At 32.8% G+C, this 24470-nt stretch overlaps 1 protein-coding gene across 7 annotated transcripts in view; it reads right to left on the bottom strand.

Annotated features, from left to right (window-relative positions):
• The window catches only part of LRP1B (LDL receptor related protein 1B), a 1877633-nt gene that overhangs the window by 1181314 nt on the left and 671849 nt on the right, over positions 1-24470 (bottom strand). For all 7 annotated transcript variants that reach the window (XM_081051911.1, XM_081051912.1, XM_081051910.1 and 4 more), the window contains exon 3: positions 17084-17221. In XM_081051911.1, the coding sequence (XP_080908037.1) occupies positions 17084-17221 (138 nt within the window). The remainder of the gene's footprint in view (positions 1-17083; positions 17222-24470) is intronic.

Consider the following 24470-nt stretch of genomic DNA (forward strand, 5'->3'; position numbering starts at 1 on the left):
CCATTTTAAATAAAGTAGTTCTAACAAAGCAAATCAGAAAGTTTTGTTTTGTGCCATAGTTGTTACAACATTAGTAGTGATCAGTTATCTAAAGCCAACGAAAAATCAAATCATTTGTCCAATTGCAAAACGAGTGAACTAATGTAATTTAAAATATTGAGTTTTAATGGTTATTACAGCATCAAATATGATCCTAAACATCCATAGTAATTTGCATCTGTGGCTGACTATGTATTATAATTTCTTTTTAAAAAGTTAGAAAATCCTTCTGACACAGTGTGCAATTGTGACTTCATTTAGATTAGAATAAATTAAATAACAAACTATGCTGAGTTAAGTAGTAAGTAACCTATCTGTGACCTCATAAAAATAATTAGATGGCCCTTTAACATTCTACATTAGTAAACTTACAATGCAAATATTCAGGCATTTCTTTTTTAGATTAGTATCGGTCTTTTGTATGTATGTAGCATCTTGGTTGCATGTAATAAAATAAAACAAAACATAAAAAAAAAAAATTATACCAACCTAAGTCACTGAACTAAGTGTTTATTGCCTCTTCTAAAGAATTATTATGTATTTCATGGGTACCTGAATAGCAAAACATTTTTGTAATTTAGTATATTGGAAATATTTATATTTGCTTTGGGAAATATTTCTCCCCAAAACTATTACACATCCCCCCCCCAAAAAAAATGACACATGAAAACAGAAAAAGCAATTGAAGAGAAAGGGGAATATACACTGATGAAATTAATAAAGTTTGGAAGAAAATCGCAACAACCAAAAACAAAAACAAAAAAAAAAAACAACTTTAAGTTTCAACTAGGATAGTTTAGGCCAAGAACAAACAAAAATAGTGTTTACAATAATAAAAAAATGTCTCTGCATCTAGATTTTGTTAGAGTAAGAATGCTATTCCTTTTCCATAGTAATAATTTCTAGTTGAGCAAAAAAAAGATAATATCAAATAATTTAAAAATCCATGGTTTTATATGTTTCTTCAATTTTTTTCCCCTGATTTTAGGATCTGTGAAATCTAGTACAATATATAAAATAGAAATATAGGAATTCTAGTGTGGCAAATATTGATGACTGCAGTTTGATAACATTAATCTGAACTCCAGGCCTAAAAGATAAGAAAAGCCACACTGTCCTGGCTGGTTCACCCACAAAGTTCTTCCTAACACACAGTGGCTAGGTGAAAGAAACATTAGGTTTATCCTGAGAGGTTCCTCACCCCCTCGCCTGCTCATTCAAAGAGAAACACATAACCACACCACCCATATGAATTTACCTACTGTTAAAAATAAGAAGAAAAAGTACGTGAGTTATGGATATAGGGAATTTGGAACAATAACTAACATTTTTTCCTTGATTTTAATTCCTCTCAGCACAGCACATAGAATTCTTCATTTCACTCTGCTCTTACTTAGTTAGACATCCAGGATTTTAATTTTATAACTAATTGTAATGGGTATCAAGTGATATTATACGTACTGCATATTCTCCCTATCTCTCTCTCTCATCCTCCTTTTCTCAATCTCTCTCTCTCTCTCTCTCTCTCTCTCTCTCTCTCTCTCTCTCTCTCTATATATATATATATATATATATATATATATATATATATATATATATATACACATATATAGCCTGATTTTTCTCCTATAATTCCCAGGTGTACTGAAACTTTTTATTAATTTATACAACTTTATATCTGAAAGGCTGTTTAGTTTATTGTCCTATATATAAATGTATATTATATATTAAAATATATAGTATTAAACAATATTCAATACATTGTTTTTACTATGAGTGTTTTAAAATCTGCTTCTTATAAAATGCATACTTACACTCCAGAAATGTGTGGTAAAAATGTCTTTCCTAATTGGGATTTCAGAGTAATGACTTATTTGAGAGTATAAGAAGTAGTAGTAGTATTCCTGATGACATTTGGAATTCACAAGAAAACTACTTAAAAAATCCTTTAAAAAAACAAAACAAAAGTCAATATCAATAAAATAAAATATTTCAGTATATTTGATTTGTTAGATACTACTCATAGTTTTAGGAAAGCAAAATAAAACAGGAATTTTACCATCAGAGAGAGAATAAGATAAAGAAAATTAACATGATTTAGCTCTCTCGAAGTACTAAATTAAACAACAAAAATGTAGCATGATGAAAAACTACATAGTAAAAATAAATGATGAAGTAGGGTTGGCTGATCATAGATGTGAAATAACAAAGATTTTCAAATTCAAACAGTTAGTAAAACGTCTCAAGTTTAAGCCTAAATTTGAAGGAATAAAAATGTAAAGTAAAGGTTGAAAAAGTATGAGATACGGGGCAAGAAATGAGGGTAGCAATAGAGGAACAGAGAAAAAATGGGACAGACAGGTGAAAACAAAAAAAAAATAAGGAGAAGATGAGAGAGGGAGGATGGGAGAGAAAGTGTTTTTCTCCTATAAACCACATTTATCTGTTTTGCTTTGTTTTGTTTTGTTTTGTTTTTCAGGCAGCAATCTGCCCTTACTGGCTCCCTAAGAACTATCCTCCATGGACCTTCAATCTGCATATTTGGTAATTCTTTGCTATAGCACAATCTTATTTTTCTCCTATGCTTCCTAGGTATATTGAATCTTTTTATTAATTTATACAACTTTATATCTGGAAAGAGGCTTAGTTTATTGTTCAAATATCTCATTTTACTGGTTTTCAAAGCCATTGAGCTAGTCAACTACAAACTCTCTCTAGCCTTTAGAATCCTTCTATAAGCTTTATTAAATATAATACAAGTGTAAAACCTGTCTGATGCACAATCAATTAATCGCTCTACTAATGTGCAAATAGCATAAACTTCTAGTTGCTATCCAGTATCCATCATTCCCCTCTTCTTAGTCTGATTTTATTGGAGCTATGTCTGTACACTAAAAAAAAAAATATACATCTCTCAGCCGTTCTTGTAAATCAGGGCGGCTGTGTATTAAAACGCTGGCCAATGGCATAAAGATAGAAATTTTGGATTAGGCTTCTCAAACGTTCCTTCTCCAAAAGATGGAGGTTGACTTGTTTGGCAGGGATTATTTTCTTCTTTTTCCTTGCTCCTGGAATGGATATGTAATAGTTGAAGCTGCAATGGCCATCTATGACCACTGGCCTACTTAGAGGTAGCCAAACAAGAAACAAGGATGGCAGAACATTGAAATGTAGGAATCTCAGATACAGATCCCATCATGAAGTCACCTTACCTGCCTTGGCACATCTATCTATCTCTTGACATTTTTTTACATAAGAGAAAAATGAAGCCGTATTTTCTTTTTGAGCTTTGTAAAGATCTCTATTATTCACAGCCAAAGACAATTCCTAACTGATACAACATAAGTGAACAAGGCAATGCTTAGTTGTGAGAAAATATGCACAGGAGTCAGGAGCTGCTGTATGACAGTTGATTAGAGTAGATACCAGTCTGACACTTTAACTGCATCTTGGCTATTTGGGAGGGGTGGTTTATAACTTCAGAGATTTGAAAATGTAAGGCTATCTAGAGAAGGGCAAGGAAAACATGATTAAGCTACAGGAATATAAAGTCTGTTAGACAGAAAAAGCAAGAAAAAAACTGACAGGGCATGGAGAATTTCATACTATATGCAGGCATTTGCTGAGAATGCAAATTGCTAGCCATTGCCTGCTTTACTAAAAATGCTTGTTAGATTTCTCTCCCTGGAATCCTTCCAGATTGGTTAAGTAGCAATCTGTCTAGGAAAGTTTGGGTTCACTCCAGTCTAAAGGCAGATGGATGGACTGGATAACCTCTGAAATTCCCTTCTGGCCATATTATTCTACAGATCTGTTTCACACATGGAAAGTTATCACTGCTTCTCTATTTGTAGATCTAATCATTGAGGAGACCTTTGCTTTCCTGCTGCATATTGCAGATATTTCTATAAATAAGGAGAAACAAAAATAAAAGGAACAAATTACTTTAGGCAAAATACAGGAGTGAATCTTCCTAACCTAGAGCACATTACTTGAGGCCAATCATACTGACCTACAGTGCTGTACACTTTATTCCATGAATTATGCTTCAAGAGTCCGTGTGTTTTTGCATTGCATCACTCTGTTTCCTGTGTGTTTGTCTTCCCTGCCCAGTGGATTGAGTCATTGTAGTAAAGTCACTGAAATAGAAGTTAAATGTAAGTTTGTGTGCTTTTTTTTCTGTTTTTGTTTTCAGGTGTTTCCAGTCTCTTAGGGGCATAAAATGAATTAAACTAAGGCATATTTGCCTTGAAAAGTTCTCCTCAAAAGGTAAATTATACTTTGTTAGGCAAGATTACCAGGGTTTCACCTCAAACATATTTCAGTCAGTTCTGCATATTTTGCTTTGTGTAATTAGTTTAGATGGGTAAGATACAAACCTGATTTACTGGAATTCATCTGTCTAGGAGTAGGACATAACACACACAGTAAGAACATGAGTAGAGGAAAAAAAACCCTACACTGATTTTGAAAACAGGAACATATGAAACAAAACACAGGTAGAAAGGCTTAAAAATACAACTATTTTTTAATTCCCTGAAATAATCATTTCAGCTGGATATCCAATAAACAAATACACACACACACGCACACACACACACACACACACACACACACATCTATGTATACATTTATATACAACAAAGTTTACAAATAACATATATACTAAATATTTGGTTATTTTATATAAACTACTTAAAGAGTATTTTAGACCTATTAATATTTTTCTCCAAACTTCTTTGAGACCTCTTGTAATATCTAATTGACCTAACAAAAAACTAGATAATTCAGGTTCTTAGTGCTTCTGCTCTGAAAATATTGGACAGTCTCTCAGCCATTTATTGAATGTACAGATGTTTTTTGTTTTTTTTTCTTGGCCCTCTTGGTTTTGTACCTGTAGTCTGAACGAAAACACACTACAAGTTTCAGCCAATGGAACTGAAAAGTGCTCTCTCAGGCTTGTCCTTCTCATTCTCCTTGTGTCTGACACTCAAGCCTTGGCTCATAGTCTCACTGAGCTATTTCAGAAGGATATGAGCAAACTGATCTCACTGGTTTGCATCTTAGGATGTCCAAAACCACAATGGGTTGTCTGGACTGGTTCTACAACCCCTTATGGCATAGAGTGGTCAACTATTTGATTTATGCCTTCTCTTAGTCGAAAACCTAATGGGTATTTAAGATGCAAACTCTAAGCTAATATACATCTGGGTGGTGTATTTCCCCTTAAAAGACTAATTTTTAATGTATTTCTTGTATCTAAACTCAAATATGCAAATAAATGTAGAAAGATTTGGAGAAACAAAATATATGTGCATATTTCTTTATATTGCCACATATGTGAAAAATAAGTAATTGTTTGATTTGATTATTAAAAGACTGATTATGGAGAGCTAAGAATTCACCAATCTAACAGGTACTGTATTTTTCTGAATATTATTTAGTATTTTGTGATATTCAGTTATGATGGCATTCAGTGGAATGTGATTCAGTGGAATAGGGTTTACTACGTATATAAAGTGATAACGGTGGATCACAGAAAGGGCAGCAGAAATAGTTTTGTTTTGTTGTTTTTTTTCTTTTTCTTTTCTGGCAATTCTGAACACAGATATTCAGAACTGAAAACGTTAGGACAAAGGTGTGAAAATCTCAAGAAATCTCCCTCTATAAAATTCTGTAAGATTTACAGAATTCCAGATTCGGTTTTAAAAATCTCAAATCTTTCTACAATTTATGGTACATCACATTGGAATGTCATTATGTTGCTTTTTCTTCCTTCAACATTTAAATTTTCTCCACTGAATGACCTTGAGAAATCTCATATTCCTTCCAGATCCCATTTTAAAATTGAAACACAAAGAGTTTTGTTTTTCTCTTTTAACTTCCTGTTGTTACTAATGTTGTGCGCAAATCCTGTTGTTGTGTGCAAATTCACTTGAAAAAGTTAAAGTGAACTTCTCCATTTCCTTTCCACACTCCTCATCAAGTGAAAGTGCTAATTTTTTTCAAGGGGATAAAATTAATAGTCAGATTGAGACATTCAATTCTGGACGCTTGTTATACAGTTTTTCAGCTTGTTGTTTATTCAACATATTTTTTTTTCTTTCTGGTCAATCTGATAACACTGACAGGGAACATACCGTTGTTCAAAAATATTTTTTAGTTGATTTTTTACAAACCATCTTGCTGCTTTAAAAATGGTCCAGCACTTCTGGTCAAAATGGCAGAGGAGGCAAATGCTGTATTTCCCTCCTTTCACGACCACATCAAAATTACAACTACACCACAGAACAACCATAACTGAGAATCACCTGAAGTCTAGCTGCACAGAAGTCCTATAACTAAGGATATACAGAAAAAGCTACATTAAGGCTGGTAGGATGGGCAGAGACATGGAAGGTACTGGTCCCAGATCCACACATAGTATTTAAAAATTGAGAGAGATATCTTGGCTGCCAAGGTCCTTCCTGAAGAGTAAGGGATCCCAGCTTCATACCAGGCTCCCCAGACTACAGTTCCAGGGAAGAAGAGGGAAGAAGAGTCTCCATAGTTTCTGGCCATGAAAACTAGTGGAGATTGTGGGTGAGTGAGATATAGGTCTGCTAGAGTCCCTGGTGTTCCTCTTAAAGGGCACCCTGATGAACTTACTCACTGACTAACTCTCAAACTCGGAGCTCCAGTATTGGGACAGCAGCTCGAAAGGCACCAGGGAGGAACTGAATTGTCTGGCTTTAGGAAGAGGGCTTTCTCTAAGATAGGAGTGCTGGTAGAGACATTGTTCCTTTGTTTAGCACTTCTCCCACCCAGTTTGCAGACACAGACGGATGCTATAGCTGAGTCTCCACCAACCTGGATACCACCATTTGCCCCACCCTGGTGATTCCCTGAGACCATGCCCGACCCAACTTTTGAGCCCATCGAAGCTTCTTCCAGTGGCTTTTCAAAAATGGCCTGTCTTGGATCGTGCTGCGAACTTTCCTAAAATCTCTTAAAGTCTCACAAACCCTGAACAAGCAGCATCTTGCCTTAGCATGTGCCATACATCTTGCTAAGCAGACAGCTTTGGTTTACAGCTTAGCCTCTTCCAGGCACCTCCAAGCTGAGCACAAGTAGAAACCATCTATAGATCACATTGTAGCTTATACCAAGTGGCCCAGGTATGGCATAGGCAGTGGCTGACCTTGGTCTGCAACAGATCCCGTCTCAAAAAAAAAAGCCCCAGAACCAACACACTTAGGGGCTAGTTTCAGAGCACACCAGAGCGCCACCCAACCACCTCCACAAATGATTCACTCAAAGAGATGAGTAGGCAGGCACTAGAGCCCTACTAAAGTGATTCCTACTTCGTAGGGTCAGCTCTTACACAAATCTCCTCCACTGTAGTCATGGCCAGTCCATACAACCAATCAGCCCAAGGGTCAATTCCTCCCATTGATGTGAAAATATCAACTAAGGTTTGACTACAAAAGGAGGACATTTACAACCCAGAGAAGGGACACAGTTGGAGCATCCGGCTCAGGTGACAAAACAGATTGTTCCAATGGGTCCGACAGGACACCTTCTACATAAGTCCACTCTACTAAGACCAGAAGACACAGCAGCTCTACCTACTTCATAGAAATAAACACAGAGTGACAGCCAAAGTAGCAAGACAAAGAAACATGTCCCAAATGGAAGAAAAGAAAAAATCTCTCAAGAAAGAACTAAATATAATGGAGAAAAGCAATGAGTGAGATTCAGAGTTCAAAATACTGGTTATAAGGATGCTCAATGATCTCAGATAGAACTTAAACAAAGAGATAGAAAAATAAAAATGGAGGTGGAAAACAAACAAAAAAGAACAAGTAGATTAGATGAAGCAAAGGATCAAGTCAGTGATTTGTAATATAAGGTAATATAAAACACCCAATAGAACATCAAAAACAACAAAGAATCAAAAAAAAAAAGAGGAAGAGCAGTTTAAAGGGATTCTGGGACAAAATCAAGCATACCAACATTCACTTTGTAGGGGTATCGGAAGGAGACGGGAGACAGCAAGGAATTGTAAACCTATTTGAAGAAATGATGGAAACTTCCCTATTCTATCAAAGAAAATAGTCATCAAGTCCAGAGAGTTCAGAGAGTACAAAAGAAGATGAACCCAAAGAGGCCCACTGCAAGATACCTCATAATTAAAATTCCAAAGCTTAAAGACAAAGAGAGAGTCTTAAAAACACCAAGAGAAAAGCAGTTAGCATGTTTCCCCAATAATAAGACAGGGTCTTATATTAATTTTTGTTCCAAAAAGTCGCCTTAGAGCTTATGTTCAAGGGATGTCATCCTGAAAAATCATGTTAGGGCTTATTTTCTGACTAGGTCTTATTTTTGGGGAAACACAGTAGTTACCTAACAGGGTAACTGTCAGTTGAGACTGTCAACTGAGACTGTCAGTTGATTTCTCAACAGAAACTTTGCAGGCCAGAAGGGATTAGCACAAAATATTCAAAGTTATGAAAAGCAAGGACCTACAACCAAGATTACTCTACCCAGCAAAGCTATAATTTACAATTTAAGGACATATAAAAAGCTTCCCTGATGAGGAAAAAAAAAATCAAAAATATGAATAATAAAATGGCAATAACTACTTATTTATCAAAAATTATTTTCAATGTAAATGTGTTAAATGCTCCAATCAAAAGATAGTGTGGCTGAATGTATAAGAAAATGTGACCCTTGCATATGCTGCCAACAAGATATTAATTTTAGATCAAAAGACATACATAGGCTGAAAGTAAAGGGATAGAAAAACATACTTAATGAAAATGGAAATGAAAAACAACAACAATAACAACAAAAAATTGGGGTTGCAAAGCTTATACCAGACAAAACAGACTTTAAAACAAAGGCTATAACAAGAGATAAATAAAGGACCCAGTAATTCCACCTCTGGGTATCTGAAGAAACACAAAACACTATTTAGAAGGGACATGTGGTGTAGCATTATTTCAATAACCAAAATATGGAGATAACCTGGGTGTCCATCAATGGATGAATAAATAAAGAAGAGTGTATATATATATACACATATATATATATGTGTGTATATATATATATATTCTCTTCTTTATTTATATGTGTATATATATATACACACACACATACACACACACACACATATCAGCCTTAAAAAAGAAAAAAAATCTTGTGATTTGCAAAAACATGAATGGACCTTGAGAGTATTGTGTTGAGAGAAGTATATAAGACTGAAAAACACAAATGCCATATGATTTTACTTATATGTGTAATCTAAAATAAAATAAAATAATAATAATAATAATAATAAATATAAACAATAAGGAAACCAACTCACAGATACAGAGAACATTTTGAGGGTTGCCATATGTGAGAGGGTTGGGGGAGATGGATAAAAAAGGGGAAGGGATTAAAAGGTACAAACTGGTAATTACAAAACAGTCATGGTGATACAAAGTATAGTGTAAGGAATGCAGTCAATAATATTGTAATAAGTATGTATGGTGTCCAGTGAATGCTAGTTGCCGAAGGATCACTCTGTAGGTATATACATATCTGTCTACCACACTGTACACCTGAAACTAATATAATATTGTGTGTCTACTATAACTGGAAAAATAAAATAAGAACAGGTCAGATAAAATGCTGAAGCTTAAGAATTTTATGCACTTTTCTGAGTTGATAAGTATAGGCCCGGTAGTCACAACTGGTGAATAAAAACTCAAGTCATAGTCTTTAAACCTTGCTCTCAAACTGCATTTTTGGGTAATTCCTGGGGATTTTTTTCAACCTCAGTTACCTGCGTTGATTCTTTACTTTTTTTTTCACTATTAAGCTAATAGTGTCAAAACCCAATAAGGAAACATTTGAGGCTGTGTAGAGAGACGAGTGACAGTTTGTTAAAATTCATATTTTTAAATAATATTGAAACAGTCATATATATCCCAAAATTAAGGTACCAGGGGGTGAAATTTAGGCATAAAATTAGGTGGTATTTTAGTAGCTTGCTAAAGATGGGATTTTGGTTGCTTAAAATAGTAAATATGACTTTCAAATTCCTAACTTTCATCTGCAAAGGAATTCACTTAATGTATGTCCTCATGTCATCTACTTTGACTTTCACTTACATGAACTATGTCCAAGTGATACATTAGAGAGTAATGCCTAATACGCCTTGTTTTGGGAGCTTATCAATGTAAGCGACAGATGACTGTTTAGATCAAGTTTTATGACAATAATAAAGCATATTTGTATCTTCTAAAAATAAATCACATAATTTGCTACATGTGTGCAACCACTCTAGCTCTAACACTATTTTTTTTTTTTTTTACCTCAGCTCCAAACTCATCTCTCTTTTTGCTCAGGACTGTATGCTTCAACCTTACCAAAGAACTAAGAGCTCTTTTGAGTATACAGTGTTTTCTAATGCAGTTGTTCCTCTGTACATATAGTTTCCTATTTTTGAAACTTTCTTCCTTCTCTCATGTGCCTACTCAACTCTTAGAGCAAAACTCCTATCAAGTATCAGCTATCCTGGAAAATTTTCTACATTCCCTCAAGCATAATCAGATTTTTTAAAAATTTTAGCTTATTCTTTCTTAACATTTTCTGCCTATGTCCAGTATGACATGTGGATTTCATTAAGGCAGAAAATAGGATATTCTGCATACTCAGTCCTTAGCTAAGTGTCTGCAATGCTGTCAGTGCTCAATAAAAATTTACTGAAGTTAGTGAATTAATTGAATATAGGGAAAAAGTTTACTGTGTTTTCACTGGCACATTAAAAAAAAAAAAAAACACTAAGTTTGGCCTCATAACCATTATTATTTTCATTATATCATGTAGAAGATTGTGAGAAAAAGATCCAGATAAATAATGAGTCCCATTGTCCATGAATATTGCTATAAATGGACAATTCCAAAAGTGGTAGAACTAATTTTGACAACTCTCCTTTCAGGGGGAGAGACTGCTGGGAGTAGGGAACTTGAACTATCAGGCTTTTTATGGTTTCACACAGTCCTTCTACCTAAGATGTTGGTATGTTTGAGGAACAGTAACAGAAACTCCTTGTTTGATCCAAGGAGTTAAGCTGTATATCAGAGCAATTTCTGTTTCTTCTCCTACAGATGTTAGACAAAGAAACAAAATATATATTCCTTTGGGGTATGAGTTGTGGATCTATGTTTCTGACTTGCATCTATTTAAAATCAAAACCAATTGAAAATAGAGTACAATTCAGAAACAATTAAAGGGCCATAATGTACCAGTATTTTCAGCACACAAAAATTAGATAAAAAAAAAAAAAAAATAGGAGTGTCAGTTTGAAACTACTATTTACCAAAAAGTGAGATAGATATAGAAATGCTGTTTTAATAAAGAATATATTTTTTAAAGTTAGATACTTCAATATTTGATCATTTTTAAATTATCAGTATATCTGCATACCATTTTCAAATTATTTACCAAATTTTCTTGTTTCTAGACTTATTCTTTAAAATAATTCTATTTGGGAACAAAGAATACTAAGTAATATAACATTAACATGAATCAAAGATGAAAATCCACTATAAAAAGATTCACTTCCAATAAACAATAAACTATTGTAGATTATGGTATAAAACAAAATTATTTTGTCATCCTTTTTCCAGAGATACTCGGTTAGCTAGTTCGCTATCTCCCAGAATCAACACGGGAGATGCACACACACACACACACACACACACACACACACACACACACACACACACACACAAACATACACTCAGTATGATATTCAGGAACTACATTATCCTAATTTCATATCAGTTTCATTTGTCAACATAAACAATATCTGCAATAGCCTTATAAAGGGATGATGCAGTTGTATAAGACCTATTCTTTCTAGGAATTGTGATTTTGCTTCTGAAAAACGTTGATTTGACCCTAAAATCACATGGTGTTAAGGGTCATAGCCTTTCATCAAACTAACTGTATTACAGTTGAGAGAGATTTCAGACTATTTATCACCTTAATACAACTCAACACAAAGAAAAGAGTATATAGCGCAATCGCCTCTTAAATTGCAGGGGTTTTAGTAATAAAAGTAGTCTGAGCATACAAACCCAAGTCCTTCTGGATAGTTCCAGTTGTTTGTTTCCTAGCTATATAGGCTTATCAGTATTTCAAATGACCTGAGTACACACAAGTTAAGTTTCCCTCCATGTGCCTTCAGCTCTAGGCTGCTGATGGATACACTTTCTGTAACATTGCCTGCAATCTTTGTATTGCTTCTCCATACATTTGTTTTCTGTACACTGAAATCCCCTTCTTTAGCATGATAAGCTCATTTTAATTTAGAAAGAGATCAGCAATATTTTCCAATGGGAACTTTCAAAATGAGGACAAGATCCATTGATATAATAGAGTGAAAGTAAAATCAACAACAAAGTACACCGAATTCCTTTGTCTTCTTCACCAACTTCCTTCTTTCCTTCCAACCTTCCTGGTAGTTTATAAGTTAATGTAATGCCACTCTAAAATCAGTGTTGAAATGGCTAACAAAACACCACCACAAGATAAAGTATTTCCCTTCTGGGGAAAAAAAAAAATGGAGTCCTGAATATTTAAGCTAAGAATAAATTCCCAATTATTTTATTAAATGTATTTAGTTTTCTCAAATCAATTAATTAAATCTAATTAATTGAGCTAGATTAATTCATTTTTGAATTATTTGAAATGCATAAGGTTTAAGCAAGAAGTTTTAAGGATTACTAATTTTCCTATGGTGAGTCACTACAGATAACAAACATTGCCATTTCCCTTGCTCCATTTTGAGAAAGCCTCTAATTTGTAAATTAACTCCAGGAGTTTTCAGCACTTTCTCATATGACTTTAGTTTTATGAATAGTAATATAAAAAAAGATATAACAACTTGTATCTAAAATACATACATTAGAATAAATACATTAGAATTACTAGAATATACAATAAATATTAATATATTAGAATAGACTATGGGTGGTGGAGAAAAATGTAACTGCATGTATTAGAAAATTTGTATTCTAACGGGCAAGTAAAATAATTGTATGGAATTTTAAAGATTATTAATATGCATTATTTCAAGGAGTTAGATGATATATATGAGAATCTTATTTTTCTTTAGGTCCCTGATCAAATACACCATATATATATATATATATATATATATATATATATATATATATATATTAGATATAATATATATCATATATATATATATTATATATGATATATACTCAGAATTATGTAGGAACAGGTTCAGAATAGAAAAGATAATTCATAACAGAACAGTATGTGTGTTTTTATGTTCATATTTGTATGTTTGGGTGGTGGGGTTTTCAGATTTCAAAAAGTTTCATTCTCTTATCGATTTTACTAAATTCTTCACACATTTTATACTCTCATATTCAAAAGGACATTAGTATGTTTGCTAGAAAACAATCACATAGGACTACATAATCAATCACTTTTTATAGAAACAGAGAAGATAAAATCTCTTTTCACAGTCGCCTGAAGAGTTATCATAATCTTTGAATAAAAGTAGATAGTGCCACAGAGACTGTTATTCTCTCTTGTGACCATTTTCCATACAAATGTAATCTAACTAGAGTTGTGAATGGAAAGACTACTTATCTTGTTCACAGCACTTTAAATGTTAACACAATGAATTATCTTAAGAATGTAAAATTTTAAAACAGTGTTTTGATACATCTCTGTCAATTGAGTCTTTATAAATTGAACTTGCTCACTTCTTTCAGCATTCTTTGTATGGTTGTGAGGATTTTTGTGGAAATGTTCTGTGTTGAGAATCCTTGTACTGTATAGAATGTGTTTTCATTGCTCATACAATTTACATATAGTGATATTACTACCAATATGAAATACTATATAGGAAGCGATACAATTTTCTAAAATACAAGGGAGTAATCGTGTATGCTCTTATTGTAAAAATTTTGCAAGCACATTCCTATATATAGGTATACCTATATACAAAAATCATTTTTTCTTTCTTCAAATGGAGCTAAATTATGGAGATTAAAATATCAGTGTTATAGAAAATCTTTAATAATGAATATATTTTCATTACCTTCACCAGGGAGGCATTGATTTTTATAGGAAACCTTCAGGAAACAATTGAGTTGATACAAAAGTATTCCCAAAACTAGAATATAACCTCTAAAATGTTAAACTTTCCTTCTTATTAATTTTTCATAAGGGGTAGAAATATACCACCAAATGTAGATCATTTATTGGAAAAAATCCATCTTTGAATTATATCTTAGGCTTCATGTATAATTAGTCAAATTAGAATATGTGCTTAGAACAAAACAGAAAGGAAACAATGGAAAGAGAAACAATTTAGACAGAACTATTCTGCAAAGGAAAAGCATTTCTAAAGATTACTGTGATGTTTGAAATATTTTTTTCCCTTCTTTATTATACATCTATAGCACATAGAAAGTTCCTTACAGATTTGATAGGCTGGTACCTAATTAACTCTTTAGAAAACATTTTTTCATTAGGTGTGACCCAAAATTGGGAGGAAAATTTAAGGCAGGAAAGAAGAATCACTTTCTATGATATACTTTTCTGTTCAATCAGACATTTAAACACAAACTATATACATGTGATAAATCTAGTGTTGCCCAAAAGATTTGTTTTTTTGTCTCTCAGGGGCACTCTACCAGACAAAGCAGGCAAACATATTTTTATTTTTCTCAATGCATAAATATTTATTAAAACACTGCCTCTGGAATGACTATGTTTTTTTCAGTCACCTTTATCCTACCACTCTATGTAGTTGCAAGAGCAGAGAATTATGTGAAAAACCCTCTACTGAGGTAATAACAAGTAGTGATCCAAATATTCTTCTTAATATCTCTAAGTTCACCACAGGTCATAATAAATTACTTAGATTTTAAAACACTCTATTTGGTGAAATCTAGAAATATTTAAAAGGCCAAAGTAGTACCATCAGCCTCCTATTACTGGTAAATTAAGAAAGAAAAAAGATTGCCACTTGTGATAAAAATATGATACATGGAACAATTAAAAAATGTAAATTGGAACAGAAAAAAGATTGAAATGAACAAGTATATATTCTATCTCAGTCCGGAGTATACGCTGATTTTTTTCAAAACTCAAGATAACTTTGATACCATTTTATTTTTGTTCAAATACGTTGTTTTTAGTTGAATCCCCTGTTTTACCATTAACACATCCTTTATCTATTTGATCACAACTGTTCATTTTATTAGAGAATTAGATATATTTTCATATGATCCACAGTACTGAAAAGTGTTTAAGATATTCAAATTTGTGTAATCACCTCTGAGGGAATATTTGGTAATGTGAAGATTTCTCTTTTAGAAGCTTAGTCATATATGTTTACCTGAATTTTTTTAATGTAATAAGAAGCCAGAACTATAACTGAATTAGGCTCTAGAAAATATAATTAAAACATTAAAAAAATTAAACTCTTTAATTCCTATCACTATGTATTTTAGTGCTTTATGTTCTATTAATATCATTTTTATTAATATACACTTATAAAAAACACATGTCACAAAGCCTTTAAATAAAAATAAAATCTATTACTATTACATATATATTCATAACTGAAATTGACAATCTGCTGGCTCCTTACATGACCCTGTTAGATAGAGTTCAAGGCTAAGAAAGGAAACTCGGCCAAAGAGGGAAGACCTTTATCTTCTTAATCTGCATCTGTCCACTGGAGCAGAGTAATTAGATTCCGCTTTAGAAAGAGGGGAAAAACCTAGTGACCCAGTTGATCTATGGTCTCTCAACATGCTCACCACTTCGGATTACCTTTCTAAGATTTCCTCTTTTTCCAATATATCTCTTCCTCTCTGTTCTTGAATACAGTTTACTTTAGCCCAGAGTTGGGGGATTAGCAGCCAGTAAGCCCTGTCAAGTTTCTTGTTTGGCATATACATTGTGGACCGTACAAAGTTTTCAGTAGGGGCAGTAGGGGACTTAGAATATTTATACACATATAGATGTGGAGCTCCTTCTAAAAATTGAAAGTTTGGGTGACCTATGACATTTTTCCACGTTGCAGCCAATAGTTTGTGTGAATCTGTCCACAGACCAGACATGTATCTTCAGTTTTCTACAGCTCCTTCTATTCCTTATTGTCTTAATGGCATCAACACGAAGGATAGTTTTTTCTTTGACATCAGCTTCAACAAATATCCTTTGTGTTATACTCAGCCAGTGAGAATCTCAGAGACTTCTGCTTCAGTTGTTTCTTTCCTGGCTCCTTTTATAACCTGATTCACTTGACTGATACCTTGATTCTGTTTCCAGATCTGGGTCCTTACCTTAATCCTTGACTTGTCTCACAATCCATTTCTTTGTCTCACATTTTATTCCCCTTTCTTAAACAATGTTATTAAAATCTGACAGCTGAAATTAACTTTTCTTTAATTTTGAGATTTTTATTTTTTGTTCTTTCTATCATTGCTGTATAGATATACCCATGATCACTGTAGAATTCACATATTTATTATTTAAAAGAAATGTACAAGGAAGCTGGTATAACATTAAGGAGATAACATCCAGCAAAAATTTCACATGAATACATTCTGGTAAAATATTTGTTGCAGAGGTTTTACTTAAAATAATCTTTGTTTTAGCAAAGATTCAGAGAAACAAGCATATAACACTGTATGCTATCAGTCTACTGTAGCAGAGACTTCTCATCTGTCCTTTGCTCAAAAGTATTATTTTCTATGAAATATATAAGTGTTTAAGAGTTCAACTTCATAGTCCAAATGTATTTATTTTTTTAACAGAATTTTTAAATAAAGCACAGTAGTTGCAGCTTTGAAATGCATATTGAATGTTTCTGGTAATAAAATTCATGTTTTCTCAATAATTGATATGGTTATGATTGAAAGAAAAGGCAGGTTATAGGTTTTCTTTGAACTTTGATTAAAACGATGGACAACTTAATACTTTGGTTGCATTGTTATGCAAATGGACTCACCCCGGCAATGAACTCCTTCATCGTACCCATCTGAGCAGTCCAAGACGTCATTGCACAGCTGGGAAAAATGAATACATCTGTTGGTACCAAGGCAAGCAATGTGATTCAAGGGACACTTGATTTCTATCTCCACAGGACCTGAAAAAAATGTAAAAAGGAATAGAATGATGTGGATTAGCTTCACTGTTTTAAATATTAAAACTTTCAAGCACAAGAAATTACTAGAATTAATTTACAAAACAAAGCTATAGAAAATGCTACCAGAGGGCAGCTCTGATTCTGAGATAACAGAATTACTACCTATGTGATTTACAAACCTAATTTTAAAAAGCTGCATAAGAAACAAAATATTGTATATATATTTTTTCAAATCATACATTAAAAACAAATATTCCCTCCAACCTTTAAAAGTAACATGGACTGAAAATCTGTGGGTTGATTTGAGTCATATTTCTGTCTCTTATCCTTGGATAAGTGGACAAAGTACTTAAACCCTATAAATCTCAATTTCCTCAACTGTGAAATATGTATAATGAAAACATCTTGGCAGGATTCTTGTTAGAATTATATCAGGTAACATGAACAAAAATGTTTTAGTGGAATTTAAATGAAGTGACAGCCTAAAAGTTATTTTAGATTTAATCTGTTCTTTAGGAATTTGAAGACTAGCTAGTTATACACTTTTTATATATGGATTCTTTTGTGAAGGAAAGAAAAAAAAAGAAAACAGTTTCTGAGCAACTACAATGCAATAGAATTTGCTAAGGAGTGGGAAGGTGATAATCAACAGGGCATACGCCTTGAGTTTACCTTCTGGTGGTAACTGTACATTGTGAAACCAGCCTTTTTTAAAAAAATATACTTAAGTCAGAATACTTAATCTTTTCTCAGTGTTCACCAATTACAAATTTTCATCAAACATCAAAATTATATAGTTATATCTAAATTTCAGTGATATGGTTGTAACTAATTTCTAACTCCTTTGCACACATCTATAAACACTCTGCTAATTCTCCATGATTCTTAATCTTGCCCAACAGTCACAAATCCAAAGTGTAGTCACACCAACATAACTAAAATTATGTATTTTGTGACACCAATTATTGTAACAACCCAGATTCTATAGTAAAACATATTTCGGCTTTAATCACAGTTCTATCAAAACCCACAGGATATTCATTTATTTAATCAACTAAGCATTAGTTTTTGCATGTGTAAGTAGAACTATCAACTGAATTTGCTTTGTAGGGTTGCTGTAAATATCAAACATTATTGATAGCAAAGCACTGTGAGATGCAGGCTCAGAGGCAGATTCAGTATGTGTTAATCAGGTAACTAAATGCGGTGGGGTGGAGTGGTTAACAGACACAGGAGCTATGCATCTCTGTATTTTTTTCATGTGTATTTATACAATTCCTGGTCCCATCACTTCTAAATTGAAGAACTTAGGCAAGTTATGTGCCATCTCTGTGCTTCACCAGATTGTCGTAAGGATCATATAAAAAGCCCTTTGCATTTTACCTGGAAAACATTAAATAAGTGTTAACTGTTATCATAGTTAAATAAAGAATGTTGCAGCAAGGTGAGTTGCCTTTTGGTAAACACTAGCATACCCTGACTTTCTTTACTGATGCAAGCACCCAAAATGGGGGAGGGAAGAAGACAGCTCAAAAACTGCTGCAAGCCCTAAAAAGAAAAATTAAATAAGCTCAAAAAACTATGTTTTACTTTAATTATTTAGTTGAGAAAAAGTAATGGCAATAATGAAAAGGCCAATCTAACATATTCTGGGCTATGCAAAATTATGAGAATTACAGAAGATAGTGATGTGATAGAATTAGAAAACAAAGAGAGAAAAAAACACAAAAATATTACAAAAGCAAAAAAAAAAAAAAAAAAAAAAAAGCTAAAAGCTGGAGTTGCCAAAATAAGAAGCGTTTCTTGAAATGCCTTATCAAATATAAATTATAGGTTATGTGTGATTTTGTTTGATGGTAAAGCAGCTTTCAATCTTTTGTGTTTCGGAGGTATAAACAAATTTTTGATATAACTTCAATAGCTAAAGTTTTGCCATTAACATGTACCTCTATATTTTGTCATGTATATTTATATAATTACTGCTATAAAAGTCTATTAGTTTTGTCAAACACCTGTCACCACAAAGGCACAACTCATTTTGCTGTAATATATCTCTGTAAGTTGAGCTTCATTCCTTAAGAAGAAAAAAAAATGCATGTTTCCATATATGTAACGAAAGTACAAATACACAAATTTTAATCCAATTTATAGGAATAAAAATAAGTGAAGCTCTTCATTGAGAGTTTCTAGCTAATGAATCTTATACTTGTAAGACTGACATAAATCCATTTAAAAATACATTTATGTAATAGTTTTGAAAAATTGTAAACTTCCATGACCGACAGTCACAAGCAGTTCTTAAAATTAATTGGTCAATTCTTAAAAATTTAAAAACACTCACACTTGCATAAATGTCAATGTAGTGTTTAGGCTGGATATACTGATATCTCTCTGAGAAAAAAAAATTCTAGAATATAACCCACAGAAAACTACAAAAACATGGGGGAGTTTAGAACTTTAATAGTTAAAGACCAAAAGGGACTCAGTAGTTCTTATAAAAGACGAGATTTTTTTTTTAATTGATATGTGTGTTGGCTCAAATGAAAGCATGATTTTTTATTTTTAAGATTGTCAGGTAACTGATGAACATGACAGAAGGAGTGAAATGGACATTGGTGTTCACAAGAAAGGCTCTGCTACTTACAAACTTTGAAAATACAGGGGAAAAAAATATTTGGATTTCTCAAAGGCAACATATAGAACTATTCAATCATTCCAGTGATAACAATTTGGGAAGACAGAGAAATTTGTTTGGAAGAATAAAACAGTTAATCAGTTCCTTTATAGACTAACCCCTATAGCATTTGACATTCTTTTCTCTTGTTTTCTATCAACACTGAATAACCAGTAAGCTGCTGGGCCATGGCTTAATGGATTGTACTTTAACAAGTCCTTCCCAAATTTTCATATTAAAGCACACAAGGAAATTATGTATTTGCAAGTTACAGTGAAGTAAATAGTAGAAATTATTTGTAGAGATTGCCCCAGGCCTTAGAAATTAACCTCAAAATTGAGGAAATCAATATCTCAAATTTCTTTGACCAGTGCTGGGATACTTCAGTTAGAATACTAAAACCAGTATTTTGTTGTTTTCTTTTCTTTTCTTTTCTTTTCTTTTCTTTTCTTTTCTTTTCTTTTCTTTTCTTTTCTTTTCTTTTCTTTTCTTTTCTTTTCTTTTCTTTTCTTTTCTTTTCTTTTCTTTTTTCTTCTCTTCTCTTCTCTTCTCTTCTCTTCTCTTTTCTTTTCTCTTTGTTTCTTTTTTTTTTTTTAATGGGAATAGAGATGGGTCAGTATGATAAACAGCAATGACTGTCTCAGCAAAAATTCTCCCAGAAGCCAGGTAATAAGGGTATTTACGAGGTGTGAAAAAAAAATATGGTGAATGCTGCTGCTGAGTACAATCCAATGGACCGACAGGGATCTTCAATATGGGAAGCGACACATCTAACCTTAGTAATATTGTGTGACAGTTTCAGCTTGTTTGGTGAAGTCAATCTGTTGTGAGCTATGGTTAAGAGATGTGCTTTAAAGTGTGCTATAAATCATCCTACATTATGACAACACTCCATGTCACACATAGCTTCTGGTACAGATATTTCTGTCAAATAAAAACATCACGGTGTGTTCTCATCCACCTTATTCACTGGATCTGCCACCGTGTGACTTCTGGCTCTTCCCCAAAGTCAAAATGATTCAGGACATCAAGGCAGCCACAACAACACAACTAAAGACACCCATGAAAGAGGACTTCAGAACTGCTTCAGAAAGTGGCAAGAAGATGGGATGTATGTTCGGGGGGGGGGTATTTTAAGGGGGATTAATGACAATGTGTCTTTTACTGTTTTACTGTAATTGTGTGTTTTTTTTGTTTGTTTTTTTTTTTTTTTAATTTAAACATTCACTGTATGTTTTCATCACACCTCGTAGGTGCTTTGGGGAAAATTCCATCCTTGATTCCAGTCATTATCTGTGCAGCAAAGGCTATACTATCCCATGGGGCTCCTTTAGTCTATTCTTTAAATGGAGAGAAGACAACCTGATCACTACTTCTACCCATTTACCTGTGTGACAAAGAGAGGTATGTAATAATGGAGCCAGCATGAATTCTGTAGAATATGTCATCGTTGCATTAAATGAAGACTTTTAGGCATTCAAAATATTTTACAACCAGAAATTATATTGTGAACATAGTAAACAGCAGTGTTGGAGGCTCCATGATGTACCCGGAGTTACCTCTTCAGTTGCTAAAATCACGTGGATTTTGGGGGACATAGGAGAGGGATTGGGATAACAAGATAGCATGTGAAAAATTTCAAAATACTACAAGGACACTTTAAAATTTCACAAGTATAGTAGTCCTATTGAAAATATCACTTCAGTTTTCAGTAATTCACACTTAGAAAACAGTCCCTCAAATCGAATTTTAGGTTTGAACAAGGTAGAGAAATTTAGGTGACTTGAGCAAGGTAGGGGAATTTAGCAATAGTAATTAATTGTAAGAAAGAAAAAGTCTGTCATAAGAGGATTTAAAATATATCAACACAGAGTTGTATTTGAATTTTTTTTTAATTTGATATGCCAATTAGTTCAAATAGGGTTCATTTTCAAAACTAAACGTTTTATAAATAAACCTTCTAAGATAAGGTAAGGGTAATGTATTCATCTGTATGTTTTTGAATACGTAAATTATTTTTTATACAGAGTAAACATCTTATTTGTTCAGTAAAAAGTGGTAAGGGAAGATATAAGCCTTATCGAATATCTTTTCTGATTAAAGATAATGAGACAGTGCATTTTGTGAAAGAGTGGAGATTATTTTCTATAATGGCAGATATAGTAAAATACATACACTTTTCACTGCATTATTGTATATTAGCAGAACTAGCATCAATCCTCTACACACAAAGTTAAACTCTCTATCTTATACTCTATCACATCCCACTTTTTAAGTTTTGTCCTATCAATATTTGCTGCTTAGATATATTGCCCTTTCCAATGGTTGTAAGTTCCAGGCCTGCAATGTCATCCAATTTTCTTAACATACACTCAAGAATAAAGTCACTTTTGCTGACTGCAAATTCCTCAAACAGCATCCCTTCTTTCCTACTTTTTGTTTGTTTGTTTGTTTGTCTGTTTGTTTTTTAACTGCTAAACGCCTTCAAAATATAGACTGGACCTGCATTCTCCTTTTCTTTTCTGATTCCAACACTGCTTCTTCTCTTCAAGGTATCCCTAGTCCCAATAATTGTGAAGCCAGAGGTATACAGGGTCCTCAGAATCCTACCAGAATTCCTCTCTTTTAGACACACTTTCCACCATTATTTCCCATGCCTCTTCTACTCTAGCCACACTATTAATGTTGTTATTTGCAACATTTCATGAACACACTTGGATGCATTTCACCCATGCTTTTTCATAAACTTGGCTGTCTCTGTCTGGGAAACACAAACATCTAATATACAGACAAGGCGCTCAATATACAGTTGATGAGTTGTCAGTGCATTTTTAACTCCTGGCTAATTTCTACTTTCTTTGATATACCTCTTCCCACTACTAATACATTCTGAGAATAGATATTACAAAAATACCCATTTTCACCCAATGACTACTCTCAAAACCATAATCATTTTTAGTAGCTGGCCACAACAAAACCACACTCCGTCATTTTGATTTCATCAACTCATTGAAACTCATTGACCATTATTTATTTTCAGCACTTATTCTCTAATTTGTTCAGGGTCAGCTTTTACTTTCCTAAAATACACCAAATACTTCCCACCTCTGAGTTTTTCTGTATGCAATATCATCATCTGGAAAGTATAATTTCTCTTTTTTACCGAGCTATAAATATCCTTCATGGACCAGCCCATCTTCATAGACAAGATGGAGAAACTCTGGTCTCTCCATCAAGTTTTCTTTGTGAAAAATAGCACATGCAGTGGAAAGGTTATGCAATTTAGAGAACAAACCCTTAAACTGGAGTTTTTATGTGATATTTATTAGTTGCCTAATCTTAAATGAAGTATTTGACCTCACTGACACTGTTTTTTTCACAGTTGAGAAATGGGTAAAATTATAGTGTCTACCTCACATGATTGTCATAAGGAGCAAACAAAATCACAGCTTGGGAAACACCCTATAAATGGGAATTTTTTGTAAATGCCCTTGAACCCATTTTGTTTTATTAACTCATACAGGCATTGTTTATATCACATTTTAACTTTCTTTCAATCTAAACATCTCTGTTTAACTTATAAACTGTAATGATATATGCAATTTCCCATATATTTCATGAGGCATAAAGCCTTTCATTTATTTATTTTTATTTTGCTCCTTCTTTATCATATAAAGAAGAAAGTAGGAATAAAGAACATATTGATTACTAGTTGATATGAAATCAAGTAAAAAATAATTTGGCATCACCCATTATCACCAAAAAGCATAAAATGCCTTCAAAATTCAAAAAATTTAAATTATGCTGTTTTGGGATTTTATCTGATTGTACCTATTTACTTAAAAAATGTAAATTTAATTATAATTGAAGAATAATGTGTAAATCAGCTTCTTGTAAAGCGTACTACTGGTTTAAAAAATAAGAATATAAGAAAAATTTCTATTGATAGGCTGCCTTATGATATTTAGCTTTTGAATATCGTGGAGATTTTCTATTTATTAAATTGAAGATCCCATGATATTTAAGAATTTCTGAAAACTGCCTTAACAATTAACTATCCTAAAGTCATTTAAAAACAATTGTTTAGTGTTGTTATAAGGAAATGATATTTTAAGATTTCTGGAGCATCATTAACTTGATAGAAAATGCTTAATCTTTTCTACCTTTGTGTTTCTTTCTTTATTTCTTTCTTTTATTTTTTACAATAATTTCCCAAACAATTGATCCAGTTTCCTGGAAATATTATAGTCATGTATTGCAAGGAAAGACAATTCCTACATAATTAATTATATGGAAATATTGCATTATGACATTTACTATAATTCTCACAGCTGAGAAATTAAAATAGTTGCAGCAATATGGACCACTTCTGAAAATGATAAAGTATGTGAACCACATTATTTACTCCACGTTATTTGGCAAAATTAGTGTATAACATAAAGATATTTAATATCATATATATATATATATATTTAACATTAAACATAACATTGGATTGCATAATATCTTCACAGAAATAATACAACTTTCCTATAACTGTATTTATTTAATAAGATACTGTTCTTATTTTCAAGC

Source organism: Rhinolophus hipposideros (assembly GCF_964194185.1).
Source record: "Rhinolophus hipposideros genome assembly, chromosome: 6".
NCBI classification, from domain to species: Eukaryota; Metazoa; Chordata; class Mammalia; order Chiroptera; family Rhinolophidae; genus Rhinolophus; species Rhinolophus hipposideros.